This window comes from Salvelinus fontinalis, chromosome 17 (assembly GCF_029448725.1).
Source record: "Salvelinus fontinalis isolate EN_2023a chromosome 17, ASM2944872v1, whole genome shotgun sequence".
Taxonomy (NCBI): Eukaryota; Metazoa; Chordata; class Actinopteri; order Salmoniformes; family Salmonidae; genus Salvelinus; species Salvelinus fontinalis.
The window spans coordinates 7,837,031-7,857,232 of NC_074681.1; the positions used below are offsets into that span (position 1 = coordinate 7,837,031).

At 50.4% G+C, this 20,202-nt stretch overlaps 1 protein-coding gene across 1 annotated transcript in view; it reads left to right on the plus strand.

Annotated features, from left to right (window-relative positions):
* The window catches only part of LOC129813664 (MAP kinase-interacting serine/threonine-protein kinase 2-like), a 64,572-nt gene that overhangs the window by 16,595 nt on the left and 27,775 nt on the right, over positions 1–20,202 (plus strand). Inside the window, exon 5 of the mRNA XM_055866052.1 lies at positions 3,355–3,452. Coding sequence (XP_055722027.1) covers positions 3,355–3,452 — 98 coding nt within the window. The remainder of the gene's footprint in view (positions 1–3,354; positions 3,453–20,202) is intronic.

Here is a 20,202-nt window from a genome sequence, read left to right on the forward strand (position 1 = left end):
CAGTAGACCTTACAGTGAAATGCTGAATACAACAGGTGTAGTAGACCTCAAAGTGAAAAGCTGAATTCAACAGGTGTAGTAGACCTCACAGTGAAATGCTGAATACAACAGGTGTAGTAGACCTCACAGTGAAATGCTGAATACAACAGGTGTAGTAGACCTCACAGTGAAATGCTGAATACAACAGGTGCAGTAGACCTCACAGTGAAATGCTGAATACAACAGGTGTAGTAGACCTTACAGTGAAATGCTGAATACAACAGGTGTAGTAGACCTCACAGTGAAATGCCGAATACAACAGGTGTAGTAGACCTCACAGTGAAATGCTGAATACAACAAGTGTAGTAGACCTTACAGTGAAATGCTGAATACAACAGGTGTAGTAGACCTTACAGTGAAATGCTGAATACAACAGGTGTAGTAGACCTTACAGTGAAATGCTGAATACAACAGGTGTAGTAGACCTTACAGTGAAATGCTGAATACAACAGGTGTAGTAGACCTCACAGTGAAATGCTGAATACAACAGGTGTAGTAGACCTCACAGTGAAATGCTGAATACAACAGGTGGAGTAGACCTCACAGTGAAATGTTGAATACAACAGGTGTAGTAGACCTTACAGTGAAATGAAGAATACAACAGGTGTAGTAGACCTTACAGTGAAATGCTGAATACAACAGGTGTAGTAGACCTCACAGTGAAATGTTGAATACAACAGGTGTAGTAGACCTCACAGTGAAATACTGAATACAACAGGTGTAGTAGACCTCACAGTGAAATGTTGAATACAACAGGTGTAGTAGACCTCACAGTGAAATGCTGAATACAACAGGTGTAGTAGACCTCACAGTGAAATGCTGAATACAACAGGTGTAGTAGACCTCACAGTGAAATGCTGAATACAACAGGTGTAGTAGACCTCACAGTGAAATGCTGAATACAACAGGTGCAGTAGACCTTACAGTGAAATGCTGAATACAACAGGTGTAGTAGACCTCACAGTGAAATGCTGAATACAACAGGTGTAGTAGACCTCACAGTGAAATGCTGAATACAACAGGTGTAGTAGACCTCACAGTGAAATGCTGAATACAACAGGTGTAGTAGACCTCACAGTGAAATGCTGAATACAACAGGTGTAGTAGACCTCACAGTGAAATGCTGAATACAACAGGTGCAGTAGACCTCACAGTGAAATGGTGAATACAACAGGTGTAGTAGACCTCACAGTGAAATGCTGAATACAGCAGGTGTAGTAGACCTCACAGTGAAATGCTGAATACAACAGGTGTAGTAGACCTTACAGTGAAATGCTGAATACAACAGGTGTAGTAGACCTCACAGTGAAATGCTGAATACAACAAGTGTAGTAGACCTTACAGTGAAATGCTGAATACAACAGGTGTAGTAGACCTCATAGTGAAATGCCGAATACAACAGGTGTAGTAGACCTCACAGTGAAATGCTGAATACAACAGGTGTAGTAGACCTCACAGTGAAATGCTGAATACAACAGGTGTAGTAGACCTCACAGTGAAATGTTAAATAGAACAGGTGTAGTAGACCTTACAGTGAAATGCTGAATACAACAGGTGTAGTAGACCTTACAGTGAAATGCTGAATACAACAGGTGTAGTAGACCTCACAGTGAAATGCTGAATACAACAGGTGTAGTAGACCTCACAGTGAAATGCTGAATACAACAGGTGTAGTAGACCTTACAGTGAAATGCTGAATACAACAGGTGTAGTAGACCTCTCAGTGAAATGCTGAATACAACAGGTGTAGTAGACCTCACAGTGAAATGCTGAATACAACAGGTGTAGTAGACCTCACAGTGAAATGCTGAATACAACAGGTGTAGTAGACCTTACAGTGAAATGCTGAATACAACAGGTGTAGTAGACCTCACAGTGAAATGCTGACTTACAAGCCCTTAACACAATTTTTTCTTAAAATTGCATTGTTGGTTAAGTAATAAAACTAATAATTAAAGAGCATTTTACTTCAATATTATTTTAATAAAGAGCATGAGTTAACGCGCACCCAGAGACAAGGTGCTAACTAATGGCAAATAAACTGTAAGCTATAAAAAAGTTTATCTCTGTGTATATCTCCCAGTAATTTATTGGGTAACCTCCAATGTTTCGGCGTCACTGTGCCTTCTTACCCAATAAATGACTTGGATTTTATGTACCGTGCATTTGGAAAGTACTCAGAACCCTTGACGTTGTCCATTTTGTTACGTTACAGATTAATTTCCCTGGTCAATCTACACACAATACCCCATAATGACAAAGCAAAAAAATATCACATTTCCATAAGTATTCAGACCCTTTACTCAGTACTTTGTTGAAGCACCTTTAGCAGCGATTACAGCCTCGAGTCTTCTTGGGTATGACGCTACAAGCTTGGCACACCTGTATTTGGGGAGTTTTTCCCATTCTTCTCTGCAGATCTCCTCAAGCTCTGTCAAATGTTGGATCGGGTTCAAGTCTGGGCTCTGGTTGGGCAACTCAAGGACAGAGAATTGTCCCGAAGCCACTCCTGTATTGCCTTGGCTGTGTGCTTATGGTCGTTGTCCTGTTGGAAGGTGGATCTTCGCCCCCAGTCTGAGCTCTGGAGCAGGTTTTCATCAAGGACCTCTGTAGTTTGCTCCGTTCATCTTTCCCTCGATCCTGACTAGTCTCCAAGTCCTTGCCGCTGAAAAACATCCCCATAGCATGATGCTGCCACCACCATGTTTCACCGTAGGGATGGTGTCAGGTTTCCTCCAGATGTGACGCTTGGCAATCATGCCAAAGAGTTCAATCTTGGTTTCATCAGACCAGAGAATCTTGTTTCTCATGGTCTGAGTCCTTTAGGTGCCTTTTGGCAAACTCCAAGAGGGCCGTCATGTGCCTTTTACTGAGGAGTGGCTTCCTTTTGGCCACTCTACCATAAAGGCCTGATTGGTGGAGTGCTGCAGAGATGGTTGTCCTTCTGGAAGGTTCTCCCATCTCCACAGAGGAACTCTGGAGCTCTGTCAGAGTGACCATCGAGTTCTTGGTCACCTCCCTGACAAGTCCTTTCTCCCCCGATTGCTCAGTTTGGCCGGGCGGCTCATTTTCAAGTCTCATAGCAAAGGGTCTGAATACTTATGTATATAAGGTTTTGTATTTGTAATAAATTATCGTTAGTCATTACGGGTACAATATTGTGTAGATTGGTGAGGGGGGGGGGGGGGGTGTAATTTCATCAATTGAATAAAGCTGTAATGTAATTTGTAAAGGGTCTGAATACTTTCCGAATGCACTGTACATAGTGTGCGAAGCTGCGTTTTGATAGCGGCCATGTTAATATTTTGTCACCAGATGTTTACGTGCTGCAGATGGAGGTGCTGGGCGAGGGGGCCTATGCTGTCGTCCAGACCTGCATCAACCTCATCACCCAGAAGGAATATGCTGTCAAGGTACTGCTCTCTGCCCCCCCTCCAATTTCTGCCCCCCCCCCCCCCCCCCCCCCCCCCCCCTCCAACTTCTGTTAGTCTACAGCACCTTGTTAATGTTGTTGGGGCGTCAGAGGTTTGGATATCAACAACAAGGCTTAGACTGGAGCTAAACTTAGGGACTGGAGACCATTTTGACTGCACATTCTCTGCTACCTGGGAAAACTAGCCCTGAGCTGCGTCCCAAATGGTATCCCGTTTAGTACAGTACTCACTATGTAGGGAATAGGGGGGGGGGCGGTTGGGATTGCATCTCGAGATACTCCTTGTGTTTCGTCAGCCATGTACACACAATACACAATTTCCCTTCAGACTGTTGGGAAATATCTACGCCGAGTGGGTAGACTCCGGGCAGATTGGAAGCGGTTAGGTATGTTTGATTTGACTATTTTGGCATAGCTTGTTGCTGCCTCTGTCTGTTGTGGTAGCTGTGAGATGTGGTCATCACTACGTGGTGTGCCCTGTAGCCAGTGTGTTATTTAAATGGTAGCTGTGAGATGTGGTGTGTCCTGTAGCCAGTGTGTTATTTAAATGGTAGCTGTGTGATGTGGTGTGCCCTGTAGTCAGTGTGTTATTTAAATGGTAGCTGTGAGATGTGGTGTGTCCTGTAGCCAGTGTGTTATTTAAATGGTAGTTGTGAGATGTGGTGTGTCCTGTAGCCAGTGTTATTTAAATGGTAGCTGTGAGATGTGGTGTGCCCTGTAGCCAGTGTGTTATTTAAATGGTAGCTGTGAGATGTGGTGTGCCCTGTAGCCAGTGTGTTATTTAAATGGTAGCTGTGAGATGTGGTGTGCCCTGTAGCCAGTGTTATTTAAATGGTAGCTGTGAGATGTGGTGTGCCCTGTAGCCAGTGTGTTATTTAAATGGTAGCTGTGAGATGTGGTGTGCCCTGTAGCCCGTGTGTTATTTAAATGGTAGCTGTGAGATGTGGTGTGCCCTGTAGCCAGTGTGTTATTTAAATGGTAGCTGTGAGATGTGGTGTGCCCTGTAGCCAGTGTGTTTTTTAAATGGTAGCTGTGAGATGTGGTGTGCCCTGTAGCCAGTGTGTTATTTAAATGTTAGCTGTGAGATGTGGTGTGCCCTGTAGCCAGTGTGTTATTTAAATGGTAGCTGTGAGATGTGGTGTGCCCTGTAGCCAGTGTGTTATTTAAATGGTAGCTGTGAGATGTGGTGTGCCCTGTAGCCAGTGTGTTATTTAAATGGTAGCTGTGAGATGTGGTGTGCCCTGTAGCCAGTGTGTTATTTAAATGGTAGCTGTGAGATGTGGTGTGTCCTGTAGCCAGTGTTATTTAAATGGTAGCTGTGAGATGTGGTGTGCCCTGTAGCCAGTGTGTTATTTAAATGGTAGCTGTGAGATGTGGTGTGCCCTGTAGCCAGTGTGTTATTTAAATGGTAGCTGTGAGATGTGGTGTGCCCTGTAGCCAGTGTGCTATTTAAATGGTAGCTGTGAGATGTGGTGTGCCCTGTAGCCAGTGTGTTATTTAAATGGTAGCTGTGAGATGTGGTGTGCCCTGTAGCCCGTGTGTTATTTAAATGGTAGCTGTGAGATGTGGTGTGCCCTGTAGCCAGTGTGTTATTTAAATGGTAGCTGTGAGATGTGGTGTGCCCTGTAGCCAGTGTGTTTTTTAAATGGTAGCTGTGAGATGTGGTGTGCCCTGTAGCCAGTGTGTTATTTAAATGTTAGCTGTGAGATGTGGTGTGCCCTGTAGCCAGTGTGTTATTTAAATGGTAGCTGTGAGATGTGGTGTGCCCTGTAGCCAGTGTGTTATTTAAATGGTAGCTGTGAGATGTGGTGTGCCCTGTAGCCAGTGTGTTATTTAAATGGTAGCTGTGAGATGTGGTGTGCCCTGTAGCCAGTGTGTTATTTAAATGGTAGCTGTGAGATGTGGTGTGCCCTGTAGCCAGTGTGTTATTTAAATGGTAGCTGTGAGATGTGGTGTGCCCTGTAGCCAGTGTGTTTTTTAAATGGTAGCTGTGAGATGTGGTGTGCCCTGTAGCCAGTGTGTTATTTAAATGTTAGCTGTGAGATGTGGTGTGCCCTGTAGCCAGTGTGTTATTTAAATGGTAGCTGTGAGATGTGGTGTGCCCTGTAGCCAGTGTGTTATTTAAATGGTAGCTGTGAGATGTGGTGTGCCCTGTAGCCAGTGTGTTATTTAAATGGTAGCTGTGAGATGTGGTGTGCCCTGTAGCCAGTGTGTTATTTAAATGGTAGCTGTGAGATGTGGTGTGCCCTGTAGCCAGTGTTATTTAAATGGTAGCTGTGAGATGTGGTGTGCCCTGTAGCCAGTGTTATTTAAATGGTAGCTGTGAGATGTGGTGTGCCCTGTAGCCAGTGTTATTTAAATGGTAGCTGTGAGATGTGGTGTGCCCTGTAGCCAGTGTGTTTTAAATGGTAGCTGTGAGATGTGGGGTGTCCTGTAGCCAGTGTTATTTAAATGGTAGCTGTGAGATGTGGTGTGTCCTGTAGCCAGTGTGTTATTTAAATGGTAGCTGTGAGATGTGGGGTGTCCTGTAGCCAGTGTGTTTTAAATGGTAGCTGTGAGATGTGGTGTGCCCTGTAGCCAGTGTGTTATTTAAATGGTAGCTGTGAGATGTGGTGTGCCCTGTAGCCAGTGTGTTATTTAAATGGTAGCTGTGAGATGTGGTGTGTCCTGTAGCCAGTGTGTTATTTAAATGGTAGCTGTGAGATATGGTGTGCCCCGTAGCCAGTGTTATTTAAATGGTAGCTGTGAGATGTGGTGTGCCCTGTAGCCAGTGTGATATTTAAATGGTAGCTGTGAGAGGGAGGGGGGGGGGGGTGTTGAGAGGGAGGAACAGGGAACCAGGGAGGAACAGGGAACCAGGGAGGAACAGGGAACCAGGGAGGGGGGGGGTTGAGAGGGAGGCACAGGGAACCAGGGGGGGGAGGGGGGGGAGGTGATGAGAGGGAGGAACAGGGAACCAGGGAGGCACAGGGAACCAGGAGGAACAGGGAACCAGAGGGGGGGGGGGGGGGTTGTTGAGAGGGAGGAACAGGGAACCAGAGAGGAACAGGGAACCAGGGAGGAACAGGGAACCGGGGGGGGGGGGGGGGGGGGTGTTGAGAGGGAGGAACAGGGAACGGGGGGGGGGGGGGGGGGTGGGTGTTGAGAGGGAGGAACAGGGAACCAGGGAGGCACAGGGAACCAGTGAGGTGGGAGGGGGGGGGGGGGGGGGTGTTGAGAGGGAGGCACAGGGAACCAGGGAGGGGTGGTGTTTATGTAAAAAAAAAAAAAAAAAAGATCTCACACAGGGTGCCATTTGGGAAGTAGCCAATCTGCTATATCGTGCACTACTTTTGACCCAGACTCATAGGGCTCTGGTCAAAGGGAGTGCACTATGTAGGGAAAAGGGTTCCGTTTGGGACCCTCACATGTTCTGTACGTCTCTTACTGGGCCAGGGAATTTGAAACAGGCCTTTGTCCTCATGCAAGTCGCTGCTGGTAGGGTTACGTAAGTTGATTCAACGGACTGACTTTCCTCTGGCAGTTTCTCTGCTATTATGAAATGTCCTCTACTAAAGCAGTTCAACAACATGTTCACATCCCTGACTTGTACTCGAGAGAGAGAGAGAGAGAAAAACAATTCTTCATAGGTCAAATAAAACCAGATGATTTTGGTCTGATAAACACCGCTCTCTTTCCGCTGCGGGAATACGACATCGGCAGATGCGATGGATTGAGACCCAGCCGGTGCACAGAAACATATCACTAGCTTAAACTGACACTTTTATATGGGGATTTAAAAAAAAATATATGCTTATTCAATTTCCGTGGCGATCAGGACATCGACCTTCGTGGGTTTAAAACTTGATAAAATATCCATCTGTCCAAATGTGATTACCTGCTATGGGGACTATATCCCCCCTGTTTGTAGGTCCTACCCCATTTATTCCACTGGTCGATTGTTTAATTGATAGGCAGTTGGTCAACATTTATTTTTTTTGTTTTTTGAGCAGTGGTACATGAGACGGCTGTCTGGTTGGCGGCTGTCTGGTTGGCGGCTGTCTGGTTGGCGGCTGTCTGGTTGGCGGCTGTCTGGTTGGCGGCTGTCTGGTTGGCGGCTGTCTGGTTGGCGGCTGTCTGGCCGGCGGCTGTCTGGCCGGCGGCTGTCTGGCTGTCTGGCCGGCGGCTGTCTGGCCGGCGGCTGTCTGGCCGGCGGCTGTCTGGCCGGCGGCTGTCTGGCTGGCGGCTGTCTGGCCGACGGCTGTCTGGCCGACGGCTGTCTGGCCGACGGCTGTCTGGCTGACGGAGGACGCTGGGATGGCCCACCAGTATCACCAGTAGTACATTGACCATTAATTACCATCTACAGTGTTTGTTTGGATACTGTAATTTCTGTTAATTCATTCAATATAATTTTATTACAGTCTTGCTGTTCTCATTGTAGGAGTGGACACGTGTTTGGGGGACACGTGTTTGGGGGACACGTGTTTGGGGGACACGTGTTTGGGGGACACGTGTTTGGGGGACACGTGTTTGGGGGACACGTGTTTGGGGGACACGTGTTTGGGGGACACGTGTTTGGGGGACACGTGTTTGGGGAGCGCACAACCTAGGCTACACTTGTGAGGAAAACAGCTCTCTCCCTTTCCATAACCACTCAGTATGAAAGGGGAAATAATGTCTTGCTCTGATCCAGTGGAATTGTCATAAAATAGACCTTCCTGATGACTTCTTATCCTTTGCTCTAATAGCCTACAGCCGTGTCTCTGTCCTGGGAATGCTGAGGGCCCAGAATATTTTATGCCAGTTTGCTAGCAAGCTTCAGGCCAGACCCAAATGTTTCAAGATCCTTACAGACAGGCCATGCATAGCCAATGTGATATTTATTTTTATCCCGGTATTTTCTACCTGCGGGGCTGCAATTTTTTTATATACATTTTTATAACTTGTATTTTACCCCCTTTTCCCCAATTTCGATCTTCTCTCATTGCTGCAACTCCTTAACGGGCTTGGGAAGGCGAAGGTCGAGTCATGTGTTCTCGAAACATGAGCCCACTAATTAAACTACGCCCATTTAACCCGGAACTAATGTGTCAGATGAAACACAGTTCAACTGGTGAGCGAAGTCAGCCTGCAGGAGCCCGACCCGCCACAAGGAGTCGCTAATATCAATTTTTTTAAATAGTCTTTACTGGACAACAAAACAAAAACATCTGTGTCCACTGTATAAAAACAAAGTGTGTAGCCAAGTACAGCCACCCCTCGGCCAAACAGTCCTCAAACCCGGACGACGCTGGGCCAATTGTGCGCCGCCCTATGGGACTTCCGATCACGGCCGGTTGTTCTACAGCCCGTTATTGAACCCGGGTCTGTAGTGACGCCTCTTCCACTGCGATGCAGTACCTTAGACCGCTGCACCACTCGGGAGGCCCTTATTTGTTGGGTTTATGTCGGATATTTTTACATATTGCCAATAGAAGTTGCTGTTAGATTTGTATCATTATTATTTAGATAAAATGTTAATTAACCACATGATATTGATTTTGAGATATTTAGACTTTATTATAAATGAAACTAACAGAAATGCGCATATGAAAATCATAACTGGCACACAGATCAGTAGAAATGGTAGGATAACTTGGCACTCCACATGGAGACGGTTGCAGACTGCTGGTGGTAGCCTCTTACTGCCAACTACACAGATCAGTAGAAATGGTAGGATAACTTGGCACTCCACACGGAGCAGGTTGGAGACTGCTGGTGGTAGCCTGTTACTGCCAACTTCAGGAACATAGTGGCAGAATCTGCCAAGGCCAGCAACAGCAGCTATATTGATCTCTTGCTCCCTCTTTAGTAATTTGTCTTGATTTTTAATTAAAGCTTCAGGCAAAGAAGCCTAATTATAGTTGATTTTTTTCAGCCGCAGGGTGTGTCTATGTAAAAAAAAAAAAAAAAAAAAACTTAAAATTGACCAATTGATTAGTCAAAAGAACAGACTACGCTTGGTTGACCCAGATTGTTTTAGTCGGGGACAGCCTTACTATGTAGTTTTGTACATTTGAGGAAGGGGGATACCTCGTCAGTTGAACAACTGAATGCGTATTCCCGCATTTAACCCAAACCCTCTGAATCAGAGGTACGGGGGCAACCTTGCGGTTACTGGCCCAATGCTTCTACCCGCCAGGCTACCTGCCGCCCCATTTGTGACGTACTTCTCTGTACCAAGACTTGTGCTATTGTTTTGAACAAGTCATTGCAGCTATTGTTAGTTAGCTCCCGCTGTCAATCTAAGTCTGTTTCCTCAGGCAGATGGCTGGTAGTTTGAAGAAAGGAAATGCTCCATGGTAGTCCCCTCCCATTCTCTTCCAGTCTCAGTGATGTCCCTAGAGACATCAGCGGACTGCATCTGTTTGCCTCAGTGGGACGGACTAGTAACTCGGTTGTTACTGTTATTATTTGTTGATTCAATTGGAAATGGATTAGGAGCAAATGGAGTGCATGGTTAGGCTACAAACGAGTTTCGGCTCGCTGCTGACTCAGGCCCCCGTTGCGGACGCTGTGTGCTTCTGTGAGCGAGCAGTGACCTGGCGTCTGTTCTACTTCCTGCCGCCCTTTCAGCCCACAATAGAAAGCCCCCCCCCCCCCCCCCAAACTGGCAGCAGGCAGGTCACTCAGGCCGTTAATAGGCTACACGAGGAGTCTGCAACCTTTCTCATGTGGAATGCCAATTCATCTTAGCATTTCTACCCAACTGCGTGCCAGGTATTTTAATTTATATTACACCACAGCATTGTTGAATTCCCGTTTCCGATTGGTTAGAAGGGCGTTCTAGAATGGACATGTTAACCAGGTAACGGTACAGTTGGAGACGATATCGGGATACCTTGCGATCATGATGCAATAAGCATTACAGCCTGCAGGTGAAAAAATATCTTGATTAAAAATAAATGTCCTATAAATCACATTCGCTACGCATGGCCAGTCTGCAAGGAACTGGACACATTTGTATCAACTTGGGTCAGGCCTGAAGCCCTAGCAACATTGTTTAAAACATTCTTGGCCCTCAGTTTCCCACACCAGTGAGCTCGGGACAGACCCAGCTGTAGACTATTTGCTAAAGGGATAAGAGGTCATCAGGTAGGCAGTGAGCTCGGGACAGACCCAGTAGACTATTTGCTGAAGGGGTAAGAGGTCATCAGGTAGGCAGTGAGCTCGGGACAGACCCAGCTGTAGACTATTTGCTGAAGGGATAAGAGGTCATCAGGTAGGCAGTGAGCTCGGGACAGACCCAGTAGACTATCTGCTGAAGGGATAAGAGGTCATCAGGTAGGCAGTGAGCTCGGGACAGACCCAGCTGTAGACTATTTGCTGAAGGGATAAGAGGTCATCAGGTAGGCAGTAAGCTCGGGACAGACCCAGTAGACTATCTGCTGAAGGGGTAAGAGGTCATCAGGTAGGCCTGGATCAGGACATGGCGTTTTTCCCCTCCACACTGAGTGGTTATCAAAACAGAGTGATCTGGGAAGATATCTTCAATACATTGAGGAACTGTTGTCATTCTGAACTTGATTTGCTTGCTGTTTGAGGTGAGGAAGACATTTCTTTGAGAAGTTCTACAGCTCATTAGTAGTGGTGCTTTAAGCCAATCAGAAATACTATCAGATTCCCAATTGGGCACATTCAGGCTATATGCACGCAGCCCGGGTAGCCTATTGGCCTAGTTCTATGCGTAATCAGGTATGCGTTCTTACTCCACATTGATAGGAGAGCTCCAAACAAAAGACAATGATTAAATTGACTTAACTTGTAAATAGAATCAAATCAAATTTTATTGGTCACATACACGTGTTTAGCAGATGTTATTGAGGCTGTAGCGAAATGCTTGTGCTTCTAGTCCCGACAGTGCAGCACTCGGCTCCTAAGTGGCGCAGTGGTCTAAGGCACTGCATCTCAGTGTAAGAGGCGTCACTACAGTACCTGGTTCGATTCCAGGCTCTATCACATTCGGCCGTGATTGTGAGTCCCATAGGACGGCGCACAATTGGCCCAGCGTCGTCCAGGTTAGGCCGGCATCGTAAATAAGAATTTGTTCTTAACTGACTTGCCTAGTTAAATTAAAATAAAAAGCAAAATCTAACAATTTCACAAATACCTAATACACACATCTAAGTAAAGGAATGAAATAAACCCCCCACTTGTATTGTAGATGAGAAATGATAGGGATTAACGGTAAATGTACTGCTGGTCATATGCACTGCATTCGTAAAGTATTCAGACCCCTTGACTTTTTCAAAATGTTACGTTACAGCCGTATTCTAAAATTTATTTGAAAAAATCCTCAACAATCTACGCATTATACCCTATAATGACAAAGCGAAAACAGGTTTTTAGAAATGTTTGCAAATGTATTAAAAATAAACAGTAACCGTTTTAAAAAATAAGTATTCCGACCCTTTGCTGTGAGACTCGAAATTGAGCTCAGGTGCATCCTGTTTCCATTGATCATCCTTGAGATGTTTCTACAACTTCATTGGAGTCCACCTGTGGTCAATTCAATTGATTGGACATGATTTGGAAAGGCACACACCTGTCTATATAAGGTTCCACAGTTGACAGTGCATGTCAGAGCAGAAACCTAGCCACGAGGTCGAAGGAATTGTCCGTAGAGCTCAGAGACAGGACTGTGTCGACCCAGATCTGGGGAAGGGTACCAAAAAATATCTGCAGTATTGAAGGTCCCCAAGAACACAGTGGCCTCCATCATTCTTAAATGAAAGAAGTTTGGAACAACCAAGACTCTTCCTAGAGCTGGCCGCCCGGCCAAACTGAGCAATCGGGGGAGAAAGGCCTTGGTTAGGGAGGTGACCAAGAACCTGATGGTCACTCTGACAGAGCTCCAGAGTTCCTCTGTGGAGATGGGAGAACCTTCGAGGAGGACAACCATCTCTGCAGCACTCCACCAATCAGGACTTTATGGTAGAGTGGCCAGACGGAAGCCACTCCTCAGTAAAAGGCACATGACAGCCTGCTTGGATTTTGTCAAACGGCACCTAAAGGACTCTCAGACCATGAGAAACAAGATTCCTTGGTCTGATGAAACCAAGATTGAAGACTTTGGCCTGAAATGTGTTTCTGCTACCATGTGGAGTGGGAAGGTGGACAGTACAGGGGGAGGGGCTTGGTGTCTGGAGTGGGAAGGTGCACAGTACAGGGGGAGGGGCTTGGTGTCTGGAGTGAGAAGGTGGACAGTACAGGGGGAGGGGCTTGGTGTCTGGAGTGGGAAGGTGGACAGTACAGGAGGGGCTTGGTGTCTGTGGAGGGGGAAGGTGGAGAGTACAGGAGGGGCTTGGTGTCAGTGAAGGGGCTTGGTGTCTGTGGAGGGGGAAGGTGGACAGTACAGAAGGGGCTTGGTGTCTGTGGAGGGGGAAGGTGGACAGTACAGAAGGGGCTTGGTGTCAGTGAAGGGGGAAGGTGGACAGTACAGAAGGGGCTTGGTGTCTGTGGAGGGGGAAGGTGGACAGTACAGGGGGAGGGGCTTGGTGTCAGTGAAGGGGCTTGGTGTCTGTGGAGGGGGAAGGTGGACAGTACAGGGGGAGGGGCTTGGTGTCTGTGGAGGGGGAAGGTGGAGAGTACAGAAGGGGCTTGGTGTCTGTGGAGGGGGAAGGTGGACAGTACAGGAGGGGCTTGGTGTCTGTGGAGGGGGAAGGTGGACAGTACAGGAGGGGCTTGGTGTCTGTGGAGGGGGAAGGTGGAGATTACAGAAGGGGCTTGGTGTCTGTGGAGGGGGAAGGTGGACAGTACAGAAGGGGCTTGGTGTCTGTGGAGGGGGAAGGTGGAGACTACAGAAGGGGCTTGGTGTCTGTGGAGGGGGAAGGTGGAGACTACAGAAGGGGCTTGGTGTCTGTGGAGGGGGAAGGTGGACAGTACAGAAGGGGCGTGGTGTCTGTGGAGGGGGAAGGTGGACAGTACAGAAGGGGCTTGGTGTCTGTGGAGGGGGAAGGTGGAGACTACAGAAGGGGCTTGGTGTCTGTGGAGGGGGAAGGTGGAGACTACAGAAGGGGCTTGGTGTCTGTGGAGGGGGAAGGTGGAAGGTGGAGACTACAGAAGGGGCTTGGTGTCTGTGGAGGGGGAAGGTGGACAGTACAGAAGGGGCTTGGTGTCTGTGGAGGGGGAAGGTGGAGACTACAGGAGGGGCTTGGTGTCTGTGGAAGGGGAAGGTGGAGACTACAGAAGGGGCTTGGTGTCTGTGGAGGGGGAAGGTGGACAGTACAGAAGGGGCTTGGTGTCTGTGGAGGGGGAAGGTGGAGACTACAGAAGGGGCTTGGTGTCTGTGGAAGGGGAAGGTGGAGACTACAGAAGGGGCTTGGTGTCTGTGGAGGGGGAAGGTGGACAGTACAGAAGGGGCTTGGTGTCTGTGGAGGGGGAAGGTGGACAGTACAGAAGGGGCTTGGTGTCTGTGGAGGGGGAAGGTGGAGACTACAGAAGGGGCTTGGTGTCTGTGGAGGGGGAAGGTGGACAGTACAGAAGGGGCTTGGTGTCTGTGGAGGGGGAAGGTGGAGACTACAGAAGGGGCTTGGTGTCTGTGGAGGGAGGACAGTACAGAAGGGGCTTGGTGTCTGTGGAGGGGGAAGGTGGAGAGTACAGGAGGGGCTTGGTGTCTGTGGAGGGGGAAGGTGGAGAGTACAGGAGGGGCTTGGTGTCTGTGGAGGGAGGACAGTACAGAAGGGGCTTGGTGTCTGTGGAGGGGGAAGGTGGAGACTACAGAAGGGGCTTGGTGTCTGTGGAGGGGGAATGTGGACAGTACAGGAGGGGCTTGGTGTCTGTGGAGGGGGGAGACTACAGGAGGGGCTTGGTGTCTGTGGAGGGGGGAGACTACAGAAGGGGCTTGGTGTCTGTGGAGGGGGAAGGTGGAGACTACAGAAGGGGCTTGGTGTCTGTGGAGGGGGAAGGTGGACAGTACAGGGGGAGGGACTTGGTGTCAGTGAAGGGGCTTGGTGTCTGTGGGGGAGGGACTTGGTGTCAGTGAAGGGGCTTGGTGTCTGTGGAGGGGGAAGGTGGACAGTACAGGGGGAGGGGCTTGGTGTCTGTGGAGGGGGAAGGTGGAGAGTACAGAAGGGGCTTGGTGTCTGTGGAGGGGGAAGGTGGACAGTACAGGAGGGGCTTGGTGTCTGTGGAGGGGGAAGGTGGACAGTACAGGAGGGGCTTGGTGTCTGTGGAGGGGGAAGGTGGAGATTACAGAAGGGGCTTGGTGTCTGTGGGGGGGGAAGGTGGACAGTACAGAAGGGGCTTGGTGTCTGTGGAGGGGGAAGGTGGAGACTACAGAAGGGGCTTGGTGTCTGTGGAGGGGGAAGGTGGACAGTACAGAAGGGGCTTGGTGTCTGTGGAGGGGGAAGGTGGACAGTACAGAAGGGGCTTGGTGTCTGTGGAGGGGGAAGGTGGAGACTACAGAAGGGGCTTGGTGTCTGTGGAGGGGGAAGGTGGAGACTACAGAAGGGGCTTGGTGTCTGTGGAGGGGGAAGGTGGAGACTACAGAAGGGGCTTGGTGTCTGTGGAGGGGGAAGGTGGACAGTACAGAAGGGGCTTGGTGTCTGTGGAGGGGGAAGGTGGACAGTACAGAAGGGGCTTGGTGTCTGTGGAGGGGGAAGGTGGACAGTACAGGAGGGGCTTGGTGTCTGTGGAGGGGGAAGGTGGAGACTACAGAAGGGGCTTGGTGTCTGTGGAGGGGGAAGGTGGACAGTACAGAAGGGGCTTGGTGTCTGTGGAGGGGGAAGGTGGAGACTACAGAAGGGGCTTGGTGTCTGTGGAGGGAGGACAGTACAGAAGGGGCTTGGTGTCTGTGGAGGGGGAAGGTGGAGAGTACAGGAGGGGCTTGGTGTCTGTGGAGGGGGAAGGTGGAGAGTACAGGAGGGGCTTGGTGTCTGTGGAGGGAGGACAGTACAGAAGGGGCTTGGTGTCTGTGGAAGGGGAAGGTGGAGACTACAGAAGGGGCTTGGTGTCTGTGGAGGGGGAATGTGGACAGTACAGGAGGGGCTTGGTGTCTGTGGAGGGGGGAGACTACAGGAGGGGCTTGGTGTCTGTGGAGGGGGGAGACTACAGAAGGGGCTTGGTGTCTGTGGAGGGGGAAGGTGGAGACTACAGAAGGGGCTTGGTGTCTGTGGAAGGGGAAGGTGGAGACTACAGAAGGGGCTTGGTGTCTGTGGAGGGGGAAGGTGGACAGTACAGAAAGGGCTTGGTGTCTGTGGAGGGGGAAGGTGGAGACTACAGAAGGGGCTTGGTGTCTGTGGAAGGGGAAGGTGGAGACTACAGAAGGGGCTTGGTGTCTGTGGAGGGGGAAGGTGGACAGTACAGGAGGGGCTTGGTGTCTGTGGAGGGGGGAGACTACAGGAGGGGCTTGGTGTCTGTGGAGGGGGGAGACTACAGAAGGGGCTTGGTGTCTGTGGAGGGGGAAGGTGGAGACTACAGAAGGGGCTTGGTGTCTGTGGAGGGGGAAGGTGGACAGTACAGAAAGGGCTTGGTGTCTGTGGAGGGGGAAGGTGGAGACTACAGAAGGGGCTTGGTGTCTGTGGAAGGGGAAGGTGGAGACTACAGAAGGGGCTTGGTGTCTGTGGAGGGGGAAGGTGGACAGTACAGGAGGGGCTTGGTGTCTGTGGAGGGGGGAGACTACAGGAGGGGCTTGGTGTCTGTGGAGGGGGGAGACTACAGAAGGGGCTTGGTGTCTGTGGAGGGGGAAGGTGGAGACTACAGAAGGGGCTTGGTGTCTGTGGAGGGGGAAGGTGGACAGTACAGAAGGTGCTTGGTGTCTGTGGAGGGGGAAGGTGGACAGTACAGGAGGGGCTTGGTGTCTGTGGAGGGGGGAGACTACAGGAGGGGCTTGGTGTCTGTGGAGGGGGGAGACTACAGAAGGGGCTTGGTGTCTGTGGAGGGGGAAGGTGGAGACTACAGAAGGGGCTTGGTGTCTGTGGAGGGGGAAGGTGGAGACTACAGAAGGGGCTTGGTGTCTGTGGAGGGGGAAGGTGGAGACTACAGAAGGGGCTTGGTGTCTGTGGAGGGAGGACAGTACAGAAGGGGCTTGGTGTCTGTGGAGGGGGAAGGTGGAGACTACAGAAGGGGCTTGGTGTCTGTGGAAGGGGAAGGTGGAGACTACAGAAGGGGCTTGGTGTCTGTGGAGGGGGAAGGTGGAGACTACAGAAGGGGCTTGGTGTCTGTGGAGGGGGAAGGTGGAGACTACAGAAGGGGCTTGGTGTCTGTGGAGGGGGAAGGTGGAGACTACAGAAGGGGCTTGGTGTCTGTGGAGGGGGAAGGTGGAGACTACAGAAGGGGCTTGGTGTCTGTGGAGGGGGAAGGTGGAGACTACAGAAGGGGCTTGGTGTCTGTGGAAGGGGAAGGTGGAGACTACAGAAGGGGCTTGGTGTCTGTGGAGGGGGAAGGTGGACAGTACAGAAGGGGCTTGGTGTCTGTGGAGGGGGAAGGTGGACAGTACAGAAGGGGCTTGGTGTCTGTGGAGGGGGAAGGTGGAGACTACAGAAGGGGCTTGGTGTCTGTGGAGGGGGAAGGTGGAGACTACAGAAGGGGCTTGGTGTCTGTGGAGGGGGAAGGTATAGACTACAGAAGGGGCTTGGTGTCTGTGGAGGGAGGACAGTACAGAAGGGGCTTGGTGTCTGTGGAGGGGGAAGGTGGAGAGTACAGGAGGGGCTTGGTGTCTGTGGAGGGAGGACAGTACAGAAGGGGCTTGGTGTCTGTGGAGGGGGAAGGTGGACAGTACAGAAGGGGCTTGGTGTCTGTGGAGGGGGAAGGTGGAGACTACAGAAGGGGCTTGGTGTCTGTGGAGGGGGAAGGTGGAGACTACAGAAGGGGCTTGGTGTCTGTGGAGGGGGAAGGTGGAGACTACAGAAGGGGCTTGGTGTCTGTGGAGGGGGAAGGTGGACAGTACAGAAGGGGCTTGGTGTCTGTGGAGGGGGAAGGTGGACAGTACAGAAGGGGCTTGGTGTCTGTGGAGGGGGAAGGTGGAGACTACAGGAGGGGCTTGGTGTCTGTGGAGGGGGGAGACTACAGAAGGGGCTTGGTGTCTGTGGAGGGAGGGAGACTACAGAAGGGGCTTGGTGTCTGTGGAGGGGGAAGGTGGACAGTACAGGAGGGGCTTGGTGTCTGTGGAGGGGGAAGGTGGACAGTACAGAAGGGGCTTGGTGTCTGTGGAGGGGGAAGGTGGAGACTACAGAAGGGGCTTGGTGTCTGTGGAGGGGGGAGACTACAGAAGAGGCTTGGTGTCTGTGGAGGGGGGGGAGACCAGACTAAGAAGACAGAACGCTCATTTTTTAACAATGTTTTACACACTAGATACAGGCATTCAAATGAATTCTCTCTATCGCCCAGCCCACGTTCTACTGTAAGAGTGAACTCCGCTGTCAGGTCAAACACACACTTCCTGGCTTTGTTAGAGATTCACCTGCATAAATGAAGTGTGGTGAGCTCTAACACGAAGTCCAGATTCCTTCTAATGCAACGGTTTAGTTTTAACCTTTATTTAACTAAGTGAGTTAAGAACTAATTCTTATTTACAATGACGGCCTACCGGGGAACAGTGGGTTAACTGCCTTGTTCAGGGGGCAGAACGACAGATTTTTACCTTGTCAGCTCGGGGATTTGATATAGCAGCCTTTTGGTTACTAGTCCAACGCTCTAACCACTAGGCTACCTGCTGGTTACTAGTCCAACGCTCTAACCACTAGGCTACCTGCTGATTACTAGTCCAACTCTCTAACCACTAGGCTACCTGCTGGTTACTGGCCCAACGCTCTAACCACTAGGCTACCTGCTGGTTACTAGTCCAACGCCCTAACCACTAGGCTACCTGCTGGTTACTGGTCCAACACTCTAACCACTAGGCTACCTGCTGGTTACTAGTCCAACACTCTAACCACTAGGCTACCTGCTGGTTACTGGTCCAACACTCTAACCACTAGGCTACCTGCTGGTTACTAGTCCAACACTCTAACCACTAGGCTACCTGCTGGTTACTGGTCCAACACTCTAACCACTAGGCTACCTGCTGGTTACTGGCCCAACGCTCTAACCACTAGGCTCCCTGCCTCCCCCCTCTAACCACTAGGCTACCTGCTGGTTACTGGTCCAACACTCTAACCACTAGGCTACCTGCTGGTTACTAGTCCAACACTCTAACCACTAGGCTACCTGCTGGTTACTGGCCCAAAGCTCTAATCACTAGGTTACCTGCTGGTTACTGGCCCAACGCTCTAACCACTAGGCTACCTGCTGGTTACTAGTCCAACACTCTAACCACTAGGCTACCTGCTGGTTACTAGTCCAACACTCTAACCACTAGGCTACCTGCTGGTTACTGGTCCAACACTCTAACCACTAGGCTACCTGCTGGTTACTGGCCCAACGCTCTAACCACTAGGCTCCCTGCCTCCCCCCTCTAACCACTAGGCTCCCTGCCTCCCCCCTCTAACCACTAGGCTACCTGCTGGTTACTGGTCCAACACTCTAACCACTAGGCTCCCTGCCTCCCCCCTCTAACCACTAGGCTCCCTGCCTACCCCCTCTAACCACTAGGCTGCCTGCCTACCCCCTCTAACCACTAGGCTCCCTGCCTCCCCCCTCTAACCACTAGGCTACCTGCTGGTTACTGGTCCAACACTCTAACCACTAGGCTACCTGCTGGTTACTAGTCCAACACTCTAACCACTAGGCTACCTGCTGGTTACTGGCCCAACGCTCTAACCACTAGGCTACCTGCTGGTTACTAGTCCAACACTCTAACCACTAGGCTACCTGCTGGTTACTGGCCCAACGCTCTAACCACTAGGCTACCTGCTGGTTACTGGCCCAACGCTCTAACCACTAGGCTACCTGCTGGTTACTGGCCCAACGCTCTAACCACTAGGCTACCTGCTGGTTACTGGCCCAACGCTCTAACCACTAGGCTACCTGCTGGTTACTAGTCCAACACTCTAACCACTAGGCTACCTGCTGGTTACTGGCCCAACGCTCTAACCACTAGGCTACCTGCTGGTTACTAGTCCAACACTCTAACCACTAGGCTACCTGCTGGTTACTAGTCCAACACTAACCACTAGGCTACCTGCTGGTTACTAGTCCAACGCTCTAACCACTAGGCTACCTGCTGGTTACTAGTCCAACGCTCTAACCACTAGGCTACCTGCTGGTTACTAGTCCAACGCTCTAACCACTAAGCTCCCTGCCTCCCCCCTCTAACCACTAGGCTCCCTGCTGGTTACTAGTCCAACGCTCTAACCACTAGGCTCCCTGCCTCCCCCCTCTAACCACTAGGCTACCTGCTGGTTACTAGTCCAACGCTCTAACCACTAGGCTCCCTGCCTCCCCCCTCTAACCACTAGGCTACCTGCTGGTTACTAGTCCAACGCTCTAACCACTAGGCTCCCTGCCTCCCCCCTCTAACCACTAGGCTACCTGCTGGTTACTAGTCCAACGCTCTAACCACTAGGCTCCCTGCCTCCCCCCTCTAACCACTAGGCTACCTGCTGGTTACTAGTCCAACGCTCTAACCACTAGGCTCCCTGCCTCCCCCCTCTAACCACTAGGCTACCTGCTGGTTACTGGCCCAACGCTCTAACCACTAGGCTACCTGCTGGTTACTAGTCCAACGCTCTAACCACTAGGCCACCTGCTGGTTACTGGCCAAATGCTCTAACCACTAGGCTACCTGCTGGTTACTGGCCCAATGCTCTAACCACTAGGCTACCTGCTGG